Source organism: Pinus tabuliformis, chromosome 8 (assembly GCF_031772625.1).
Source record: "Pinus tabuliformis cultivar Carrire ecotype Pingquan chromosome 8, CPIR1, whole genome shotgun sequence".
Classification (NCBI taxonomy): Eukaryota; Viridiplantae; Streptophyta; class Pinopsida; order Pinales; family Pinaceae; genus Pinus; species Pinus tabuliformis.
In genome coordinates this window covers 388,070,025-388,086,686 of record NC_142294.1, presented here as the reverse complement: position 1 = coordinate 388,086,686, position 16,662 = coordinate 388,070,025, and the positions used below count along the sequence as shown (strand labels likewise).

Below are 16,662 nucleotides of genomic sequence, written 5' to 3'. Positions count from 1 at the left end.
CGTTTTTCTTGCTCCCCACTCCGTCATCCACTTGATTCCATGCTCGCTCGAAACCACAGCCGCCATTGCTACACACAGCTGTCACTCCAACGTTTTTCTTGCTCCCGTACAAGCCGCACACCAACAGTGACCCCGCTTCTCTTCTGACGTCGCTGTCACCCTGTGCACACCTTTGAACCCACACTTGCATTGCTCGCTCGTTGTCGTCGTCTTTGCTCATTCCATCGTTGTTTCGGCCGACACAGGTCTATGAACAAAACACCGTTTCAAAATGCTTACGTCGTCGTCCGAGCTGTAGTCAGCCACTACCCTGCCTGTGTTTGCGGTAATTTTCCTCAGCCCCACTGATTCCACTCGAGCCATTCCTTTGCCCACCATTGTAACACGTTGCTTCCTGTCCAAACTAGTAGAGTCAATCATTGTCACGTGGTGCCTTATAGGCAACAAAAGATATTTTGGATAACATTGGAAATATTAAGTTAGTGATTTTAATGTGAGGACGCAACGAAAATTCAAACAGTATGACTCTTCCTTATATTAAGTGTGACTTGTGAAAAATATAATTTTCATAATCATTAAGGCTTAAAGTGAACGCTTTAATTTAAAAGTGAAAGAAAAAGTTTGGGTTTATTATTATTATTATTGAAATAGAAAGGCAATAAAGTATTCAATAGAATTGGAAAAGTATTTTGATTATTTAAATATAAAAGGAGAAGGGTTATAATTAAAAAAAGACAGATATTTTTATATGAGAAAGTTATCTTTATATAAGATAAAGTGACTAAGAAAAATATTAAAGCGGTTATTTATTCATGATAATTACAAGTAGAATTATTGAGGTGAAGTGATTATTGAAGTAATCATAAAGGTCATTTATGATTTTCATTAAAAGGTGTTGAAGACACAAGAAAAAATAATTATATCTTTATATATTTTTTTATAAAACTCTATCATGTGGTGAAAAGAGGTATAAAAAATATATTAAAATAGCTAGTTAGCGTTGACATTAAAATATTGTTGACATAAAAATATCTACAAAGAAAAATGGAGTCTAAATCAAAATTGAAGGAAAGAAGATAATTAGAAACCTTACCCAGCTATGTTAAAGTGCTACTTAAAAGTTAAAATTAAGGGAACTCTCGCAGGAAAAGATGTCACTATTGCTATCTCACCTGTCGAAGATAAAGATTATATAATACCTAAAATCAAAAACCAATTAGTGATTCGAGAGTCAAATATAATCGAAAAATTAGATGGTTTTGGCAACAAAAAATATGACATAACTAATTTACAATTAAACATTGAGGATTATACATTTATATCACAATTCTCAATTCAAACCCTAAGGAGCAATCAAGGTGACATTATTTTGGGGTCACCTTGGATGGAAACACTAGGATCTGTCATCTTAAATATGAAGAAAAAGATTTTAACATTTTCCTACCGGAAGAAGAAAATAACACTCCAAGATGTTACACTGAAGCCAAATTCAATAATGGCAGAAGATATATCAACTATTTCAAAAGTAATTTTTTAAGAAGGTAAAAAAATTCTACAAAATATGTAAAGAGAAGTTGACAAGATCACTGCAGACAAAAATGAAGAAGTTTGTCGGCTGAAAGACCACAGTGAAAAATTGTTGACGCAAATTAAGAAGCTTAAGTAGGACAAGAAGTCATTAGAAAACAAGGTACAACAACTTATCAAGAAGGAAGCATTAAATGTAGAAGTTCAAGTTGAAAAGATAACAAGTACCGATCCAGTCAATAACACAACTCAAGAAGAGGACAAACTAGTTGAAGTAAAGATGTACTCAGAAGTTGTAGTTCCAGCAACAAAAGATTCAAGTGAAGATCCAGAAATTAACCATTCAACTTCCATAGCTAAAGAAAATCAGGTATTTCAAATAAATCAAGAAAACGACACAAACAAGATAAGGGAAAATCAAATCAATAGAATTCCTTATCAATATCTTAATCACGAGAGTGTCGCAAAAACCTCAAATCCCTTGACTGTGAAAAAAAACCGCCGCAGGTTTTGGGTGACAGTCCGAAGAGGGTGCAAATGAAAGAAAACAAGCATAGACAATAGAGTGAGAAGCGAAGGATGCGTGCATTCAAGGGGCTTCGTGAAGACTGTGAGCTGCCTAACCATAGTATACAGTAAACCCTAGTAGCAAACCAGAGCTTGGAGGTCAACCCTTGGCATCATCACTCTTTGACCTTATATTAGTCAATATAACAAGGAAATTTTGAAATGCTAGCTCAACTGATTGGAAGCTAAACAATTATTTTCAGACTCTTTGTGGGTTAATATCCCAATTGCTTCTGAACCTTTTTAATTGGCATATTTGAAACATATTTGCAATGACTGCATGGATTCTATGGATATACGATGTATTTCAGCTCCTAAGGTTCCCACTGTGTTGTTATTTCAGACTCTAGGTCGTGAATCTATTGCTGCAAAACTTGTGGCAAACTTGATCACTGAAGCTGGTGCCAACCGTGTACTTGCTTGTGACTTGCATTCTGGGCAATCAATGGGGTACTTTGACATTCCGGTGGATCATGTCTATGGACAGGTTTGCTCGACACTATTTCATGTAGTTTGGGATTGTAACAAAGTAGCCTAGGAATGCAGGCTACTTATTTTTGATGTTCTTCTTTCTGTGGGATTTCCATTTCCATAAATCTCAGACATATAGAATCCATGTTACATTGATTTGACTGACTTGAAATTTCTTTGTCTTACAGCCTGTGATACTGGATTATCTTGCCAGCAAAATTCTTTCCTCAAGGGATCTAGTAGTTGTGTCTCCAGATGTTGGTGGTGTTGCTCGAGCTCGTGTGTTTGCAAAAAAGTTATCAGATGCTCCTCTTGCAATAGTTGATAAGAGAAGACAAGGGCATAATACCTCAGAGGTATGTGTATTGAGCACATTTCAAGTTTCAACCCTTTTCCGAAGTGCAATCATTCTGTTTTATTATTCAAATTTGACTTTTTCCCTGCCTTTTTGTATCTTATTTTAAAGGTTTCTAGATTTCTGTTTAGAGATTGTGAAGTGAGATTTTGTTAATGTATTTGAGATGAGTGACAAAATTTATGACCATTTGTATAGGGTTATATAACAATCTGTGTACTGTCTGTTACATATGGAAAACATTGATAATTCATTTATCTATGTAAGCACATTCCTTCATCATCTAGCATAGTCTTATAGATTTTGGTGTTTTGGGAAGAAGCTCTGGTTGAATTGGCCATATTTATTATAGTGGCTATATTTACTATACAGCAATATTTTGTTAAAAAGATGAATATACAAATGCAAACTGTATGAAATTTTATTCAATAGAGTAATTTGATACATCTGGGGAGATCCCTTATATCTCGCTTATTAGGTAGTTGTGCTGTGTAATTGAGCTACCCACTTTCTTAACCTTTTACTATTTAAATTATAACTAATGACTCTTAAAGTCACATAATCACCATGTGAATTTAGTACATTAGACTTTATTATTGGATTGTTAAAACTTAATACTGCAACAAATTTGAGCACAAAATTCTTATCAATCAGCATTAAAGCTTGTTTTTGGCTCCATGAAGAACCTCTGCCATATGCCTGGAAAAATAACTGGGTAAGTGGTTAAAGTAGTAAGCTTCTCGCTCCTAGTTCAATCTCAATTAGCATGACATGTGGATAATTATGATAATTCATTTATCTACAAAAGGATATTCCCTTGCCTCGTGAGTTTTAGTGTTTTGATAGGAAGCTCTTGTTGAATTGGCCATATTCATTGTAGTAGCTTTATTTACAAAGGATCTTCCATAGTTTGGTGCTTGGAGGAAGAAAAAATCTAAGTGCTTCAGCTCAATAACCTCTGGAAGCCATTTAGAACAGATAGTTTCCTTGAGATGAAGGAAATATTACTTGTTTAGAAGAAATAGTTTCCTTGAGATGAAGAAACTTCCCCAACAATAAAGGACTTAGCTCTAGTTATGAACTGGGTTTCATCATCAAGATTATGGTGTCTTGGATTAGCTTCTACAACTATGAAATCTCCCTCTTTCCTTCCCTGTATAAAAAGTAAGGATATAACTTCTTCCAATGATGGATGCTTCAGATGTCCCATCCTCCAATGCCCCCTGTTACCACCAATATTACATGGGGATGCACATGTGATGAATCATGATTCATTGCATGAGTCAAATTTTTGCAGGTTGGCATTTTGATACTGGTTTTCAAAAGATTGGGATGTTGATGGATATAGTTGATCTCATGGGATGAGAAATGGCTTATGTAGTAAATTGTCATGGCTTGGTTCTTCTTCACAATGGCAAATGAAGGTTTATGGAGCTTTGAGGCTAAAGCTTGTTTGATACATTGGTTGATGGTTGCAAGGCACTTCTTGATGTTATTGGTAGATTGATTGGCATTAGTTTCCATCCATTATGGCTTCGGCTTACATTAAATTCTGCCAAAAAGATCCCCCTTCATTTATACTTTAACGGAGACATGTATAAATGTAAAGGTGGCAAAAAATTTAAAAAGTTATAAATAAAAGTAGCAACCCTAAACCACCCCTTCATAACTTAGCCATATAATAAAGGGTTCAAACAAACTTAAGGGGGCATTTTAAGGTGACAAATCAAACACTATGGCAAAAAGGGAAACTGACATTATATAGTAACATTATAATAAAAAGTGAAAGACAGGAAGGATGTAAAGGGGGCTGTGAGCCAAACTTTCCATGTAGGTCCCCTCCACTTGCAAACATTATTTTGTGTGCTTTAAAAGGCACATATATGGACGTGGAGAAATCAAATTTTAATACAAAGGCTTAGGGCCATTTGAATGCTATTCAAATAATGCCAGGAAGGCCACTCCATGACTTAGCCCATATCCAACTTGTATGTGAAGCACATTTAAAAGGGCAAACCATAAGAAGGGTATCATACATATTTTGATCCAGTCAACCATCCAAGGCACTAGAAATTGAAACAATCAGCCGTCCAACGCTTGAAGGGGATCATTACAGTGTTACCTATTTTTATGGAGCCAATTTGTTTCACGAGTTCTCAAAGCGTAGCCCGTACTGTGGTTATGGGTTAGTGGGATGCCAAGCAACCGAATATTATGCAACCGCATTATGAATTGACACCGTGGTACAAGTTGTTGATTTTGGGTAGCATCGGATGTGCTCTAGCTTTGAAATTTTGTGGAGGGACTAGAATACATGAGATCTCCAGAACCTAGAAATCGTTTGGAGAAATTCTACCCGGATGAGGATTTATTAAAATAATTAATATTTTTAATATGTTCCTAAGTATAAAGCTAGGAAAATAAAAATATTAATGTGTATTAATAAGATTATGGGTGAGAAACTTCTAAGTGACGAGGATCAAGTTTATTCTAATCTCAACTGTTGATTAGGGACTTAATCTCGACCGTTGATTCATCAACATGAAAAGTATAAGAGGAGGCTTGAGGGTCAGTTGGAGACACACCTGAGAGATCAATCAATTCGATTTTTCTAGGGCAAGGTTTGCTAAGAAAATCGAACAAGTGATCTATTGCAAACTTGCAGTGAGAAGGGAAGTTCGGCAAAGGGACTTCAATCCAAGGTAGAGAATACATAGCAGAGAGGCAGAGAAGCACGAGGAGAGCTTTGACGCAGTGATGCAGACGTCATAGAAGGAGAGCTCTGACGCAATGTCGTAGACGTCATAGAGGGAGAGCTTTGACGCAGTGACATAGTGTCGCGGTGCCACAGAGGGAGAGCTCTGACGCAGTGATGCAGAGGGAGAGCTTTGATGCAGTGACGCAGTGTCGTAGTGTCACAAACGTCGCAAAGGGAGAGCTGTGACATAGTGACACAGAGGGAGAGCTCTGACGCAGTGACATAGCTCCTAGAGGAGGTGACGCAGTTCCAGTGCAGAGCTTGGAGCAACCATCCCTGCCTAACACTGGGAACAATGTAGTCACCTGTGGGGTTTGTTCATCTGTCTTTGGATAGAGGTACTTCTGCCAGGTTTATTCTCTATTAGGTGAGCCAAATTTGACACCCTAGTTGTATTAAAAAATCTGCTTAATAATACAAACCCTCTATATGTTGCACTGGTTTTCTCGCATTAGGTTTTTCCGGGTACGATTGTCCAAAACTAACGGTGTCCCTTGTGTGTTTGTCTCGTTCTATTTTCAGTTCTTGATCTGTATGTATGTGTAGTTTGCAATAGTGTTTTCATCTCTATTTAAATAATTAACTTGTTGAATGTAAAAACAAGTAGGAGATGGTAAATCAGTGATTGCAGTAGGATTTATGATGTGTAGATTCATAAATTTTCACACAGGTCACATGTGTTATGTGGGGAGAGTCATAGACATCAAATGGTAGGGAAACATCCCACACTCATTTCCAATCATGAGTTAATTGCTGCATGGAGTTGCCTTGTGAGCCAAGTAAGCACAAACTGAGGGGACAAGACACATTATGGGGGCCATGCAGAGCTGAGCTAGCTGATTCATGTATTGTAATATCCTCAATTTTGATTTTTCATTTAACAAGATTAACGAAGTTTATTGGGGAAGTACTAAGCATAGCACAATTTTGTAATCTGGGCATCGAAGGCATTTTTGGTACATGGGACTTGGGAGAAATTGAAAATTCAACTTTAGTGGAATGTGGAGGCCGAAAAATCAACTTTATGGGAAGGTGGTCGAAATATTTGGATGAGGGACCCACAAGGAAAGGTAAGGCAACAATTATAAATAGAGGGTTGAAGGCAACATTGAGCACCTTTTGATAATTTGACATTTACACATTGTTGCTCAAGTTGTTCAGCTGAGTCACAAGTGTTGTTTTGCACCAGAGATTTCGAAGGGGAAATCTCACCCTCTGCTTTGGTGGACCATGAGTACCACCCTAGGGAGGTATTGTCACAACTTCTTGGAGGCTTGGGGGGCTAGTCACAGGTGGTTCGAATTGCCTTAGCTTCAACCTGGACACAGAAGAAGAGCCAAGCAATTTGGTGGGAAGATATTTTGAGGGTGTGAGAGCTAAGCCTTTGCAGGACTATTCCCTAACCGATTTATAGCAAATTTCCGAAGAGATTGCAGGTGTGGGGGAGTGTGCATTGCCTAGGACGAAATTCCCTTGTAGAGGCCTACACAGTTCTTGGTGGAGAAAATTTGTGGGGTAGTTTGGTCATGAAATTTGGGGCTGCATTCACTGGGGTGTGATAAGGTGGACTAAAGGGGAATTCTCAACGATTTTGAGGAGTAGCAGAGGCCATTTTCTTGTGGGTCGTAAAATTTTTGGTAGTGGAGGAGCCATAGAATTTGGGGGTGATTTTGGAACGACAAAATTAGACTAAACCCTTTCTGGTTTTTTCTGGGTTTGTGAAGGAGAGCCTAAAATTAATTTGATAGATTTTTCTGAGCACTTTAGAGGGCTAAAACAGGTGTCTCTTTCCAACCAATAATTGCTAGTAATTGACACCATTTTGTGGGTTTTAGGGTGGTTGGTCTAGGGTAGATTCCTTTCTGGGTTTGGTCAAGTATTTTTGGGAGAAGCTACAACTGCATTTTCAGGTGATTCTAGACCCCATAGAGGGTCATTCTCAGCATTTCTAGTGCAACAGTAGTTGCCAATTTCTGGGTTTGCACAGAAATTATATTGGGCCGAAGTTTCCTAGCTCTTGGGGTCATCTCTTCCACCTAGGTTTTCTCCAGCTTTCTTATGCAAGCCCAAGTGCACTTGTTCCTTGCTATATGTACTCCTTACAATTCATAATTTAATAAAATGACTCAACTTATTTGCCATGTTTCTTGGTGTTTTTGATGATGCATGCATATTTGTGATTTTATTTGCTATAGCCTAGTTCATGTGTCTGTTATTTGCTATAAATTTCAATTGGGTCATGTTGACCACCCCGTGTCAACTACCCTGTAGCAACACATTTTCGCAAAGAAATTCCATCACGCTTGAGCATTCAGATCATCTTGGATTCATCATCATCAATTGTCATTTTTTTTGTCAAAGTTGTAAACCCATTCTGCAAGTTTGTAATGTAAATGATTTTAGTATGACCATAAATGTATGTAACAGCTTAGGTAAGCCTATTATTTTGATGACGATTTTCAACTTATGAAATTTTTCGTCTCACTGATTCATCTTTGTTTCTAAACAAAGATGATCAGTTGAGGATTTTCTTCCAGCCTCACCCCAAAGGTAGGGTGGATTTTGTCGTCAAGATCTTAGGTGAGTCCTAGTGTTCTAATTGAGTCTTTTGTAAAAATGATTTGAGAATAATTTTAGCTAATTGGTTAAATAATTTTATTACAAATCACTTGGTCTACTAGGTCATATTGAGTCGCAGAATTGGGTAAAATAATTGAGGGTCTATAAGGAATGAGTTTTCCCTCTTTAAGGGTTAAAATGTAATTATCTTATGTAAATAATATTTTAGCCATGGTGCTAAAATATTAAAGGGTTGGAAAAAATTATTAATCCCCTCGTATATAAATTAATTAAATTTTCTGGCAAAAATAAATTAAATAGCCTAAGCCAAAAATTTAATTAATTAGAGTCAAAATTAAAGTCTTAGGGAAAATAAATTCTCTAAATAAAATTTTCATGTGTCCTAGAGAAATTAATTTTTGGAGGTCCTTCACCAAGGGAATATTGAAAATTTCAAGAAATTTTAAACCCTTGGTCCTTGGTGGTTATGTCAAAGTCAATTTTTTAAGGAAATTAGCTCAAAATAATTAATTTAGAGTTAATTAAAAATGAATTAAAAGATAAATTTGAAAATTCTTCAAAAAAAAATATTTTGACAGCGAAGATTAAAAAATAATCAAATCTTTATCAACGGTCAAGATCACTTTGACGGGGATCAAGCCAACTAGCCGTTTGGAGAATTTATCTATAAATTAGAAGCCATTTACTTCTCAAATAATTCGATCTCGTGTACTGGCTCTCGAAGCTCTTTTGTAATTTTTCTAAAATAATAATACAAAAGTCTTTGGGGTTCTCATTGATGGTGTTGTTTCTCTCCTACTTCTTATGGTAATACTGTTCTTAATGCTCTGCTGAAGTATATATTAGAAGTTGTTAATTATTAGTTTTTGTGGAATAATCTATTGCATAAGTATATTGTTTACGTTATCGGATCTAAGATAGTATTTTAACTCAATTAAATTAGCAGGTATCTCTAATTTTTAAGGATTATAATGTTATTTTATATTTCTATCGATCTAACAACTTGATTTGAGTGTGCAAAGATCTTTTATATTTGAAAGTTTGGACATGAGGGGAAGTCCTCGGTTGGACCAACCAACTCCCAAAGCATAATCACTGAAGAGCCTTCGTGATTAAATCCCAAGACCTATCTAACAAAGTTTCTCTTGTAGGGTTTCTTAGCTAGTGCCTCATTTAAATTCATTTATTTTTTTAAAATCTTTTATATATGGTGCTTCAATTGATGGATTTGCTTATAAAAGAGCTTTTATTCAACGATCGAAGATTGGAGTTGGACTCATAGTCCTTTGATCCATCACTAGAAATTTGTAAATAATTCCATTCTTTGTAAATATTTAATAATCCTGGCAAAATAATATTTGTATACATCCTAACCTTGTATCGTAAATTTTTATTGTATATAATTTTCTTGGGGTTTCTGCCTTGTTTTTCTGGCATATTTGAAGGCGAGAGAGAGGGTTTCGATTTTGAATTTATTCGTAAATAATTTGTTTGCAGGGAAGATTTTCTGAAGTCAAGCCCTTGCTCAAAACCCTTTCCTCGTTATATAGCCGGAGGATTACTACTTCACCCCATGCAATTTTTTCTAAAGATCTGAAGAGGGCATCGAATTTATGGCTTGGATATTTTCATATTTATTGTATGCAGGTTTGATCTCTAGAACTGCAAGGATAAACAATTTTCCTGAGCCCTAAATTGCCTCCTAGCCTAGACAGCCAGGGTTTCAAGGGTTCTAAAGGAATTTTGAATGCCGTCTATCATTTTTGAGAGACAGTCTGGGGTTTTCAAAGGCCCATGTGCCTTAAAAAAAGAAAATTCTCCAAGGTTTCTTACCTTCATAAATTTCTGCAATTTTGTTTTGGGTCCGTGCATCAAGTTTGTGGTTTGAACATTATTTTGAGACCCTTATAACTTCAAAATTGAAATTCTTTCTGGGCTTCTTCTCTCTGTCAAGGCCATTAAAAATTTTCGGAAGTCTTTCCCTTCGTTAAAAACAATATCGGATTTAATTGAGAAAGTCGTTGAAATTTTCCTAAGCCGCAATGCTTTCTCCCTTTTCATGAGCATAAATCCCTTGGTAAATCACTTGGGGTTTGAGAAAATGAGAAATTCAAAGGAAATTTTTGCTGTCTCTGAAGCTTTAAATCTGTGGGAGCCGCCTTCAAATCTGAGCACATTTCTCTTCAGCTGCAAGCAAAATGCCATGAGCGAAAATCTGTGAAAATTTTGAACGAAATTCCTGTTTCGATTCAAGCATTCCAGACATGGGGTTTTAAAATTTAATTTCTTGGAAGCTTCTGTCTCCTAGCCGCGTGAATTTTTCCCTCATCCATTGTCTAAATTTCCTCCTTGAGCCTGTGCGTCAATTTTTTTTAGGAGGGTATTTCTTTTGGGAAAGTCATTTCATTTATAAAAAGAAATATCCCAAGTTTAAAATCATTATTAGCTTGAACGAAAGCAAAATTATCATTTGGGAGGAAACTATAAATTATATTAAAAAAATTCTCATTTTAGTTTCACTTTGATGAAAAGTCAATTTTCTTTGGGAGAAATATTTTATTACAAAAATTGTAAAATTTGCTGTAGGAATTCCCCTCCTTAACGTTAGAGAAGGGCTATTTAAAATTTTATTTATAAATCCCTTTTCAAAAGTTTAAAAAACCTCTCCTAATTTATTAAACGAAATATACTTTGGAAGGGAGAGTAAGTTACTTTGAAGGAAAATCGATTTCCTCTTTATTGAGAGAAATATTCTCATTTTAATCTTTAAAGATATTTCTCTTTTGAAGAGAGGATATTAGCTATTAAAGTCATTTATTTTATAAATCCTCCTTAAAGGTTTTTAAACTCTTCCAAAGGGGTTCCTTGGCAATTTTTAATAAAAAGGGAATTGTGCGCTTACTTTATAATTATGAGCTTATTTGAATGCCATAATTATATTGGAGGTATAAGTTTCTTTCTTGCAATTGTTCTTATTTCACTTTACTGTTTACATTCTTGGTTATTTTGATATGTTAAATCAATGTTGCATTAATCGTTATCGGGATAATATCGGCGCGAGGAAAAAATCGGAAAAAATTGTAATTATCGGGAAATAATTGGAAATAATCGGGAAATAATCGTTTGGTACAAAAATTTTCATTTTTTTCAATGTTTTTAATATCTAAACCATCTACAACATAAAATAAATACATTGACACATAAATATGATAAAAAAAACTAATATATAGGATGTTTAATATAATTTCTAGTGCTAAAATCACACATAACATTGAATCATGTCCTGAATAGTAAGTCCTGACTCCTGAGTCCCAACTCAGTCTCAAAATATCAACAAAAAATATGATAATGTATCTCATCATGTCATAATGTCATATACAATAAAATGAAAGTCTAATCCTATTGATTTCCTCTGCCCCTCTTGCGAGAAAATGCCATAGCTTTCCCTTTCCCTCTAGATGTAGATGCTGGTGCCCGTGCTGGTGGAGATGGCAGTGGAGTCTGATGTGCTCTAGAAGCTGAAGAACTAGAAGTAGGAGGTAGACCACATCCTCTACTGGTGGCAGTGGTAGCCCAGGCAGGTGGTGTCACCTCCTCCTCCTGTTCCTCCTCCTCCTGCTCCCCCTCCACTACATCCTCCCCCTCCACTACATCTTGCACTAACTAATCATCAGCAGACTCCATGAGAGGCCTCTCGGCCTCAACCCTCCATGCAGCAGTGGTGTCAATCCCATCCAATGAGATGGCATCCACATCAGGTGTCCTCTCAAGTTGCCTGACCCACAATCGAAGATTTTAGTAGACGTAGACAATGTCATTAAGTCGCTTGGACTCCAACCTATACAAAGATCATGAAATAATAATTAATAATTATAAAAACAATATTGTTTAATGAATTCAAAAATTTATTTGGAAATTTGCAATATTTTAAATGTTTAAGTGTTAACCTGTTGCGCTTCTTGTTGTGTATTTTTTCAAATACACTCCAGTTGTGCTCACATCCTGAGGAGCTACATGTTTGGCTGAGGATGCGAATGGCAAGCTTTTGCAGAAGGGGTACCTTGCGACCATACATTTTCCACCATGCATCTACAACAAAATTACAAATAAAATTTTAAATAAACATAAGAAAAAAATGGAATTTGAAGAGACAATGAAATTTGAAACAAAGTTACAAACTAAAAAATGCCTGGCATTTTAATCGTCCTATCATTGACAACCATCTCAAAGCCAAATGTGCCACCTGCCATCCTATAGTCTCAATTTGTTTAGAGATATCTATACGTTGTTCTGGAGATCACACCATCTTCTGGACACAGGATAAGAATCCATCCATGATCTCAACATCAAAATCAAACCCACATGCATAAGAAAATGCAGGGTTCAGGAAAAGCCCAACAGCATGAATGGGACGATGGAGTGTGTTTTTCCATCGTTCATCAATCACTCCCCATAGGAGGAGTTGTCTCTGAAACCCATCATCTCCCTTATCATCATAGTAGGCCCGAATGGCTTTTTTGGCCCTGTCCATGGCCTCATACAAATTGCCCATTGCGGGCTTCTCACCATCAACCAACCGAAGAACCTTTACCAAAGGTTCAGTAACGACGCACACCTCCCGCACTCCCACCCAAAAGTCTTCCTGGTATGTAACTAGTCTGCATACGGCCTCTCCCTCTGGTTTGTGGCTCATTGGCAAAGCACGCCACTCCTCTGAAAGAAACATTCTCTTCACATCCCACATAGAATTCAAGAGGGATTGAAGAGATATGAAACTCGTGGCAAACCGTGTAATGGTGGGGCGCACCAACTCTTTGTTGTTGGTGAATCTTCTCATCAAGCTAAGCACAGATGTATGGTTATATATAAATTTTGTAATGCTTTTGGATGAATCAACAATATCTTTGACAAAGGGAATTTTCCCTATGTCCTCCAACATCAAATCAATACAGTGTGCAGCACAAGGTGTCCAAAATAAAGTAGGATGCCTGTCCATAAGCATCTTGCCAGCAGCAACATAATTTGCAGCATTGTCCATTATGACTTGGACAACATTTTGTTCACCCACCTCCAAAATAAACACATTTAGCAAATCACATAAAGTTCTTGCATCTTTGATTTGTGCAGATGCATCAATAGATTTGATAAACATAGTCCCCGTGGGACAACTAGCCAAGAAGTTTATAAGGGTTCTCCCCTTTTGGTCAGTCCAACCATCTGACATAACAGTGCATCCTGTTTGTGCCCATGATGCCCTAAAATCCTCCAATCTTTGGATGCAGTCAGGCTTTTCATTTTGAAGAATCCGGCCTCTGAAATCATGATAAGAAGGGATTTTGTACCCTGGGCCAACACTGGCAATAACATCAAAAACAGGTTGGAAAAATGGCTTATTCCTTACAATGTTGAAAGGAATATCACTCAAGAGGAGAAATTTTGCCAGCGACTTGTCAGCTTGTTTTTTCTCAGTTCTTTTTAGCATTGAACCGATAGATGGTTGTGAACCAGGTGTGGTTCGAGGAACAAAAAATGATGTGACAGCTATTGGATTGGTTGATGGTGCAGTAGAACCAGTGCCACTTGGCCCACTTCCTTAAGTTAACCTTTTAAGTTGCCTTTTGAGTTCTTCTTTGGCCTCTCTAGTCTGCTTTAAATTTTTCAATGCTCTCAGGGCTCTTTGGATAAGTTCAGGAGTCGTATTTTTACAAGGCCCCACATCTTTTCCAGGGATTTTTGCAAGGTGAAACTTCAACTTGTACACCCCCCTGGACATAGGGTGGCCACACAACTTGCAACTCAAGTTTAGTCTATCATTCGGAGAATCAGGTACACCATATTCCCAGAAAGGATCCAATTTCCTTGGCATGTTTGTTTTTGAACTTTGAAGTTGCAAACTTGAAGTATTGAATGGTGTTTTGGTGCAGTTGTGAACCTATGGGAAAATAAGGATTACAATTTAGCATTTACAAAATTACAAGTTACAAATTTATAGTTTAGTATTTTATTTAATTTTTACATTGTACAATGAAAACCCAAGTTAGCCAACCTAAAACAACCATTCCAATTCAAACGCAAGTTAACCAACCATTCCAAACCCAAGTTACCCAACCAAATGGCAAAGACAATGAAAAAAACATAAACAATGTTTAAAAACAATGAAAACAAAAAAAAAATGGTTCCCATAGTCATACCAAGTTACCCAACCAAAAGCAATGAAGAAATACAAAAACAATCTTTAAAAACAATAAAAACAAAAAAAAATGGTGCCCATACTAAGTTACCCAACCAAAAACAATGAAAAAAAACAAAAACAATGTTTTTAAACAATGAAAACAAAAAAAATTAATCCACATACCGTTTCTATGGAGAAATCGGTGGTCTCCTCTTGATTTTCTCCTCTAAGCACTTAGAATTAGCTTCAAACCCTCTCTAGCTTGGTCTCCCAGCTCTCCTCTGCCCTCCGCGCGCGACTATCCAAATGAACTCATAAAAAAACCAAAAAAACGTTATAAAACCCCGCTGCCGCAAAGCCCCACGATTATTTCAATTTTTATCGCGATAATTTCAAAAAAATCGGCAAATTTTTTTTCCGGCGATAATTTCCTATAATAATCGCGATAAAATCGGGACAGCGAAAAAATCACGATAATTTCAATTTATCGCGATTTTCACAACGCTGTGTTAAACTAACTTTCTTCTTGCAACATTGCTAATCTAGTAATTTGAAGTTTTCATGTTGTGCAAGTGATATAATTTATATTGAACATTGTTCATTAGGCACTGGTCTATATATATTAATCTCGCTATTGCCTCATTATCCTTAATTACTTCATCTTTTTAAGATTTACTTTGCTCATTTAATAAACACACTTGCTAATTAATCTCAAGTTGCCTGAGAGTGGTATTGATCTTGCCTTTAATCTCCTAGAACTTGTTGTTACAACAAGTTTTCCTCTTCCATTCACCTTTAGGGATTACCCCCCTTGAATTAGCTAGGAGAGAGTCCAAACGGAGTGAGTAGCGATCAGAGTGACAGCGCCTACTTTGAGTGTTGTGCCTTAGGTGTACATTTCAGGTGATGATAGGTCATTCTCAACATTTCTAGTGCAGCAGTAGTTGCCAATTTCTAGGTCTGTGCAGAAGAGTATTGGGCGGAAGTTTCCTAGCTCTTTGGGTCATCTCTTCCACCTGGGTTTTCTCCAACTTGCATATGCAAGCCCAGGTGCACTTGTTCCTTGCTATATGTACTCCTTACAGTTCATAATTTAATAAAATGGCTCAACATATTTGCCCAATTTCTTAGTGTTTTTGATGGTGCATGCATATCTGTGATTTTATTTGCTATAGCCTAGTTCATGTGTCTGTGGTTAGCTATAAATTTCAATTTGGAATATTGCAGTGGTATCAGGGCATGATCTTGGCCAGCTATGGGGGAGGGGGAGCTAGCAAGATCATGGAGGAGTTTATAAGGCAAAGCTAACAATTGGTGAGGCAGAACCAACATATTCTAGAGGGGATGCAACCCCTGATACATAACCAACACAAAATCCAAGCACATACACGCGCATCCCAACAATACAACACTCACACATATGGTCAGTCTGATGAACAAAAGAAGGAGAAGTATAGCTCAGGGGTCGGACCACCATTTAGAGGTGGGCAATTAGAGGATGAGACCAAGAGGCATTTCTGCTAGGTCGAGACTGGGCTCTAGATGTCAGAAGCTCGAGGATGAGATTGAGTAGGAGGACACGCAGGATGGTGAGGAACACATCGATGTACCTAGTATGGCATAGGAGACACCATTGTTGGAGACCTCTCTAATATCACCAATTGACACCTTGACGAAAAGAGTTGATCATACACCTATAGAGCCATCTGATGATGTGGTGTCTGTCGTTGATGAGGTGCCATTTGTTGCTGAGGTATCCATTGATGAGGTGTCCAGGACCATGTCCGAATTTTCAGGTGATTGTAACACACTGCAGATTAGGGAGGTTCAAGGAGACACATCCATTAGTGAGGTGTTGATTGGCACAGAGGTACCCAGAGCCGTGTTAGAGTTCTCAGACGACAACTACCTACAACAACATGGAGAGCACCTTGAGGATAATGAGCTAGATGAGAATGTTATGCTCGATGAGCTACTTGTGGAGGAACAGCTCGGGACTCCTGTTATGCCCACGGTAGAGGAGGATGGGAAATCATTTGTCGGACTTGCCATCGACGCAGAGTAGATAGATGTGTAGGCAGCCAACAGAGTTGCAGTACATCGAGTCAGTAGTCCTCTTTAGGCTTATGTAGATGGGGCCTGCAGTATTGTTAGGTTACCTCTACACATTGAAGGGAGATTGGCTAGGTTACCTAGACAGGTTGTATATGATGATCGGGCGAGTGAGACGAG

At 37.2% G+C, this 16,662-nt stretch overlaps 1 protein-coding gene across 5 annotated transcripts in view; it reads left to right on the top strand.

Moving 5' to 3' along the window:
• Nucleotides 1-16,662, top strand: part of LOC149235718 (ribose-phosphate pyrophosphokinase 1-like) — a 407,512-nt gene that overhangs the window by 138,778 nt on the left and 252,072 nt on the right. For all 5 annotated transcript variants that reach the window (XM_089372178.1, XM_089372182.1, XM_089372179.1 and 2 more), the window contains exons 4-5: nucleotides 2,438-2,581; nucleotides 2,754-2,921. In XM_089372178.1, the coding sequence (XP_089228304.1) occupies nucleotides 2,438-2,581; nucleotides 2,754-2,921 (312 nt within the window). The remainder of the gene's footprint in view (nucleotides 1-2,437; nucleotides 2,582-2,753; nucleotides 2,922-16,662) is intronic.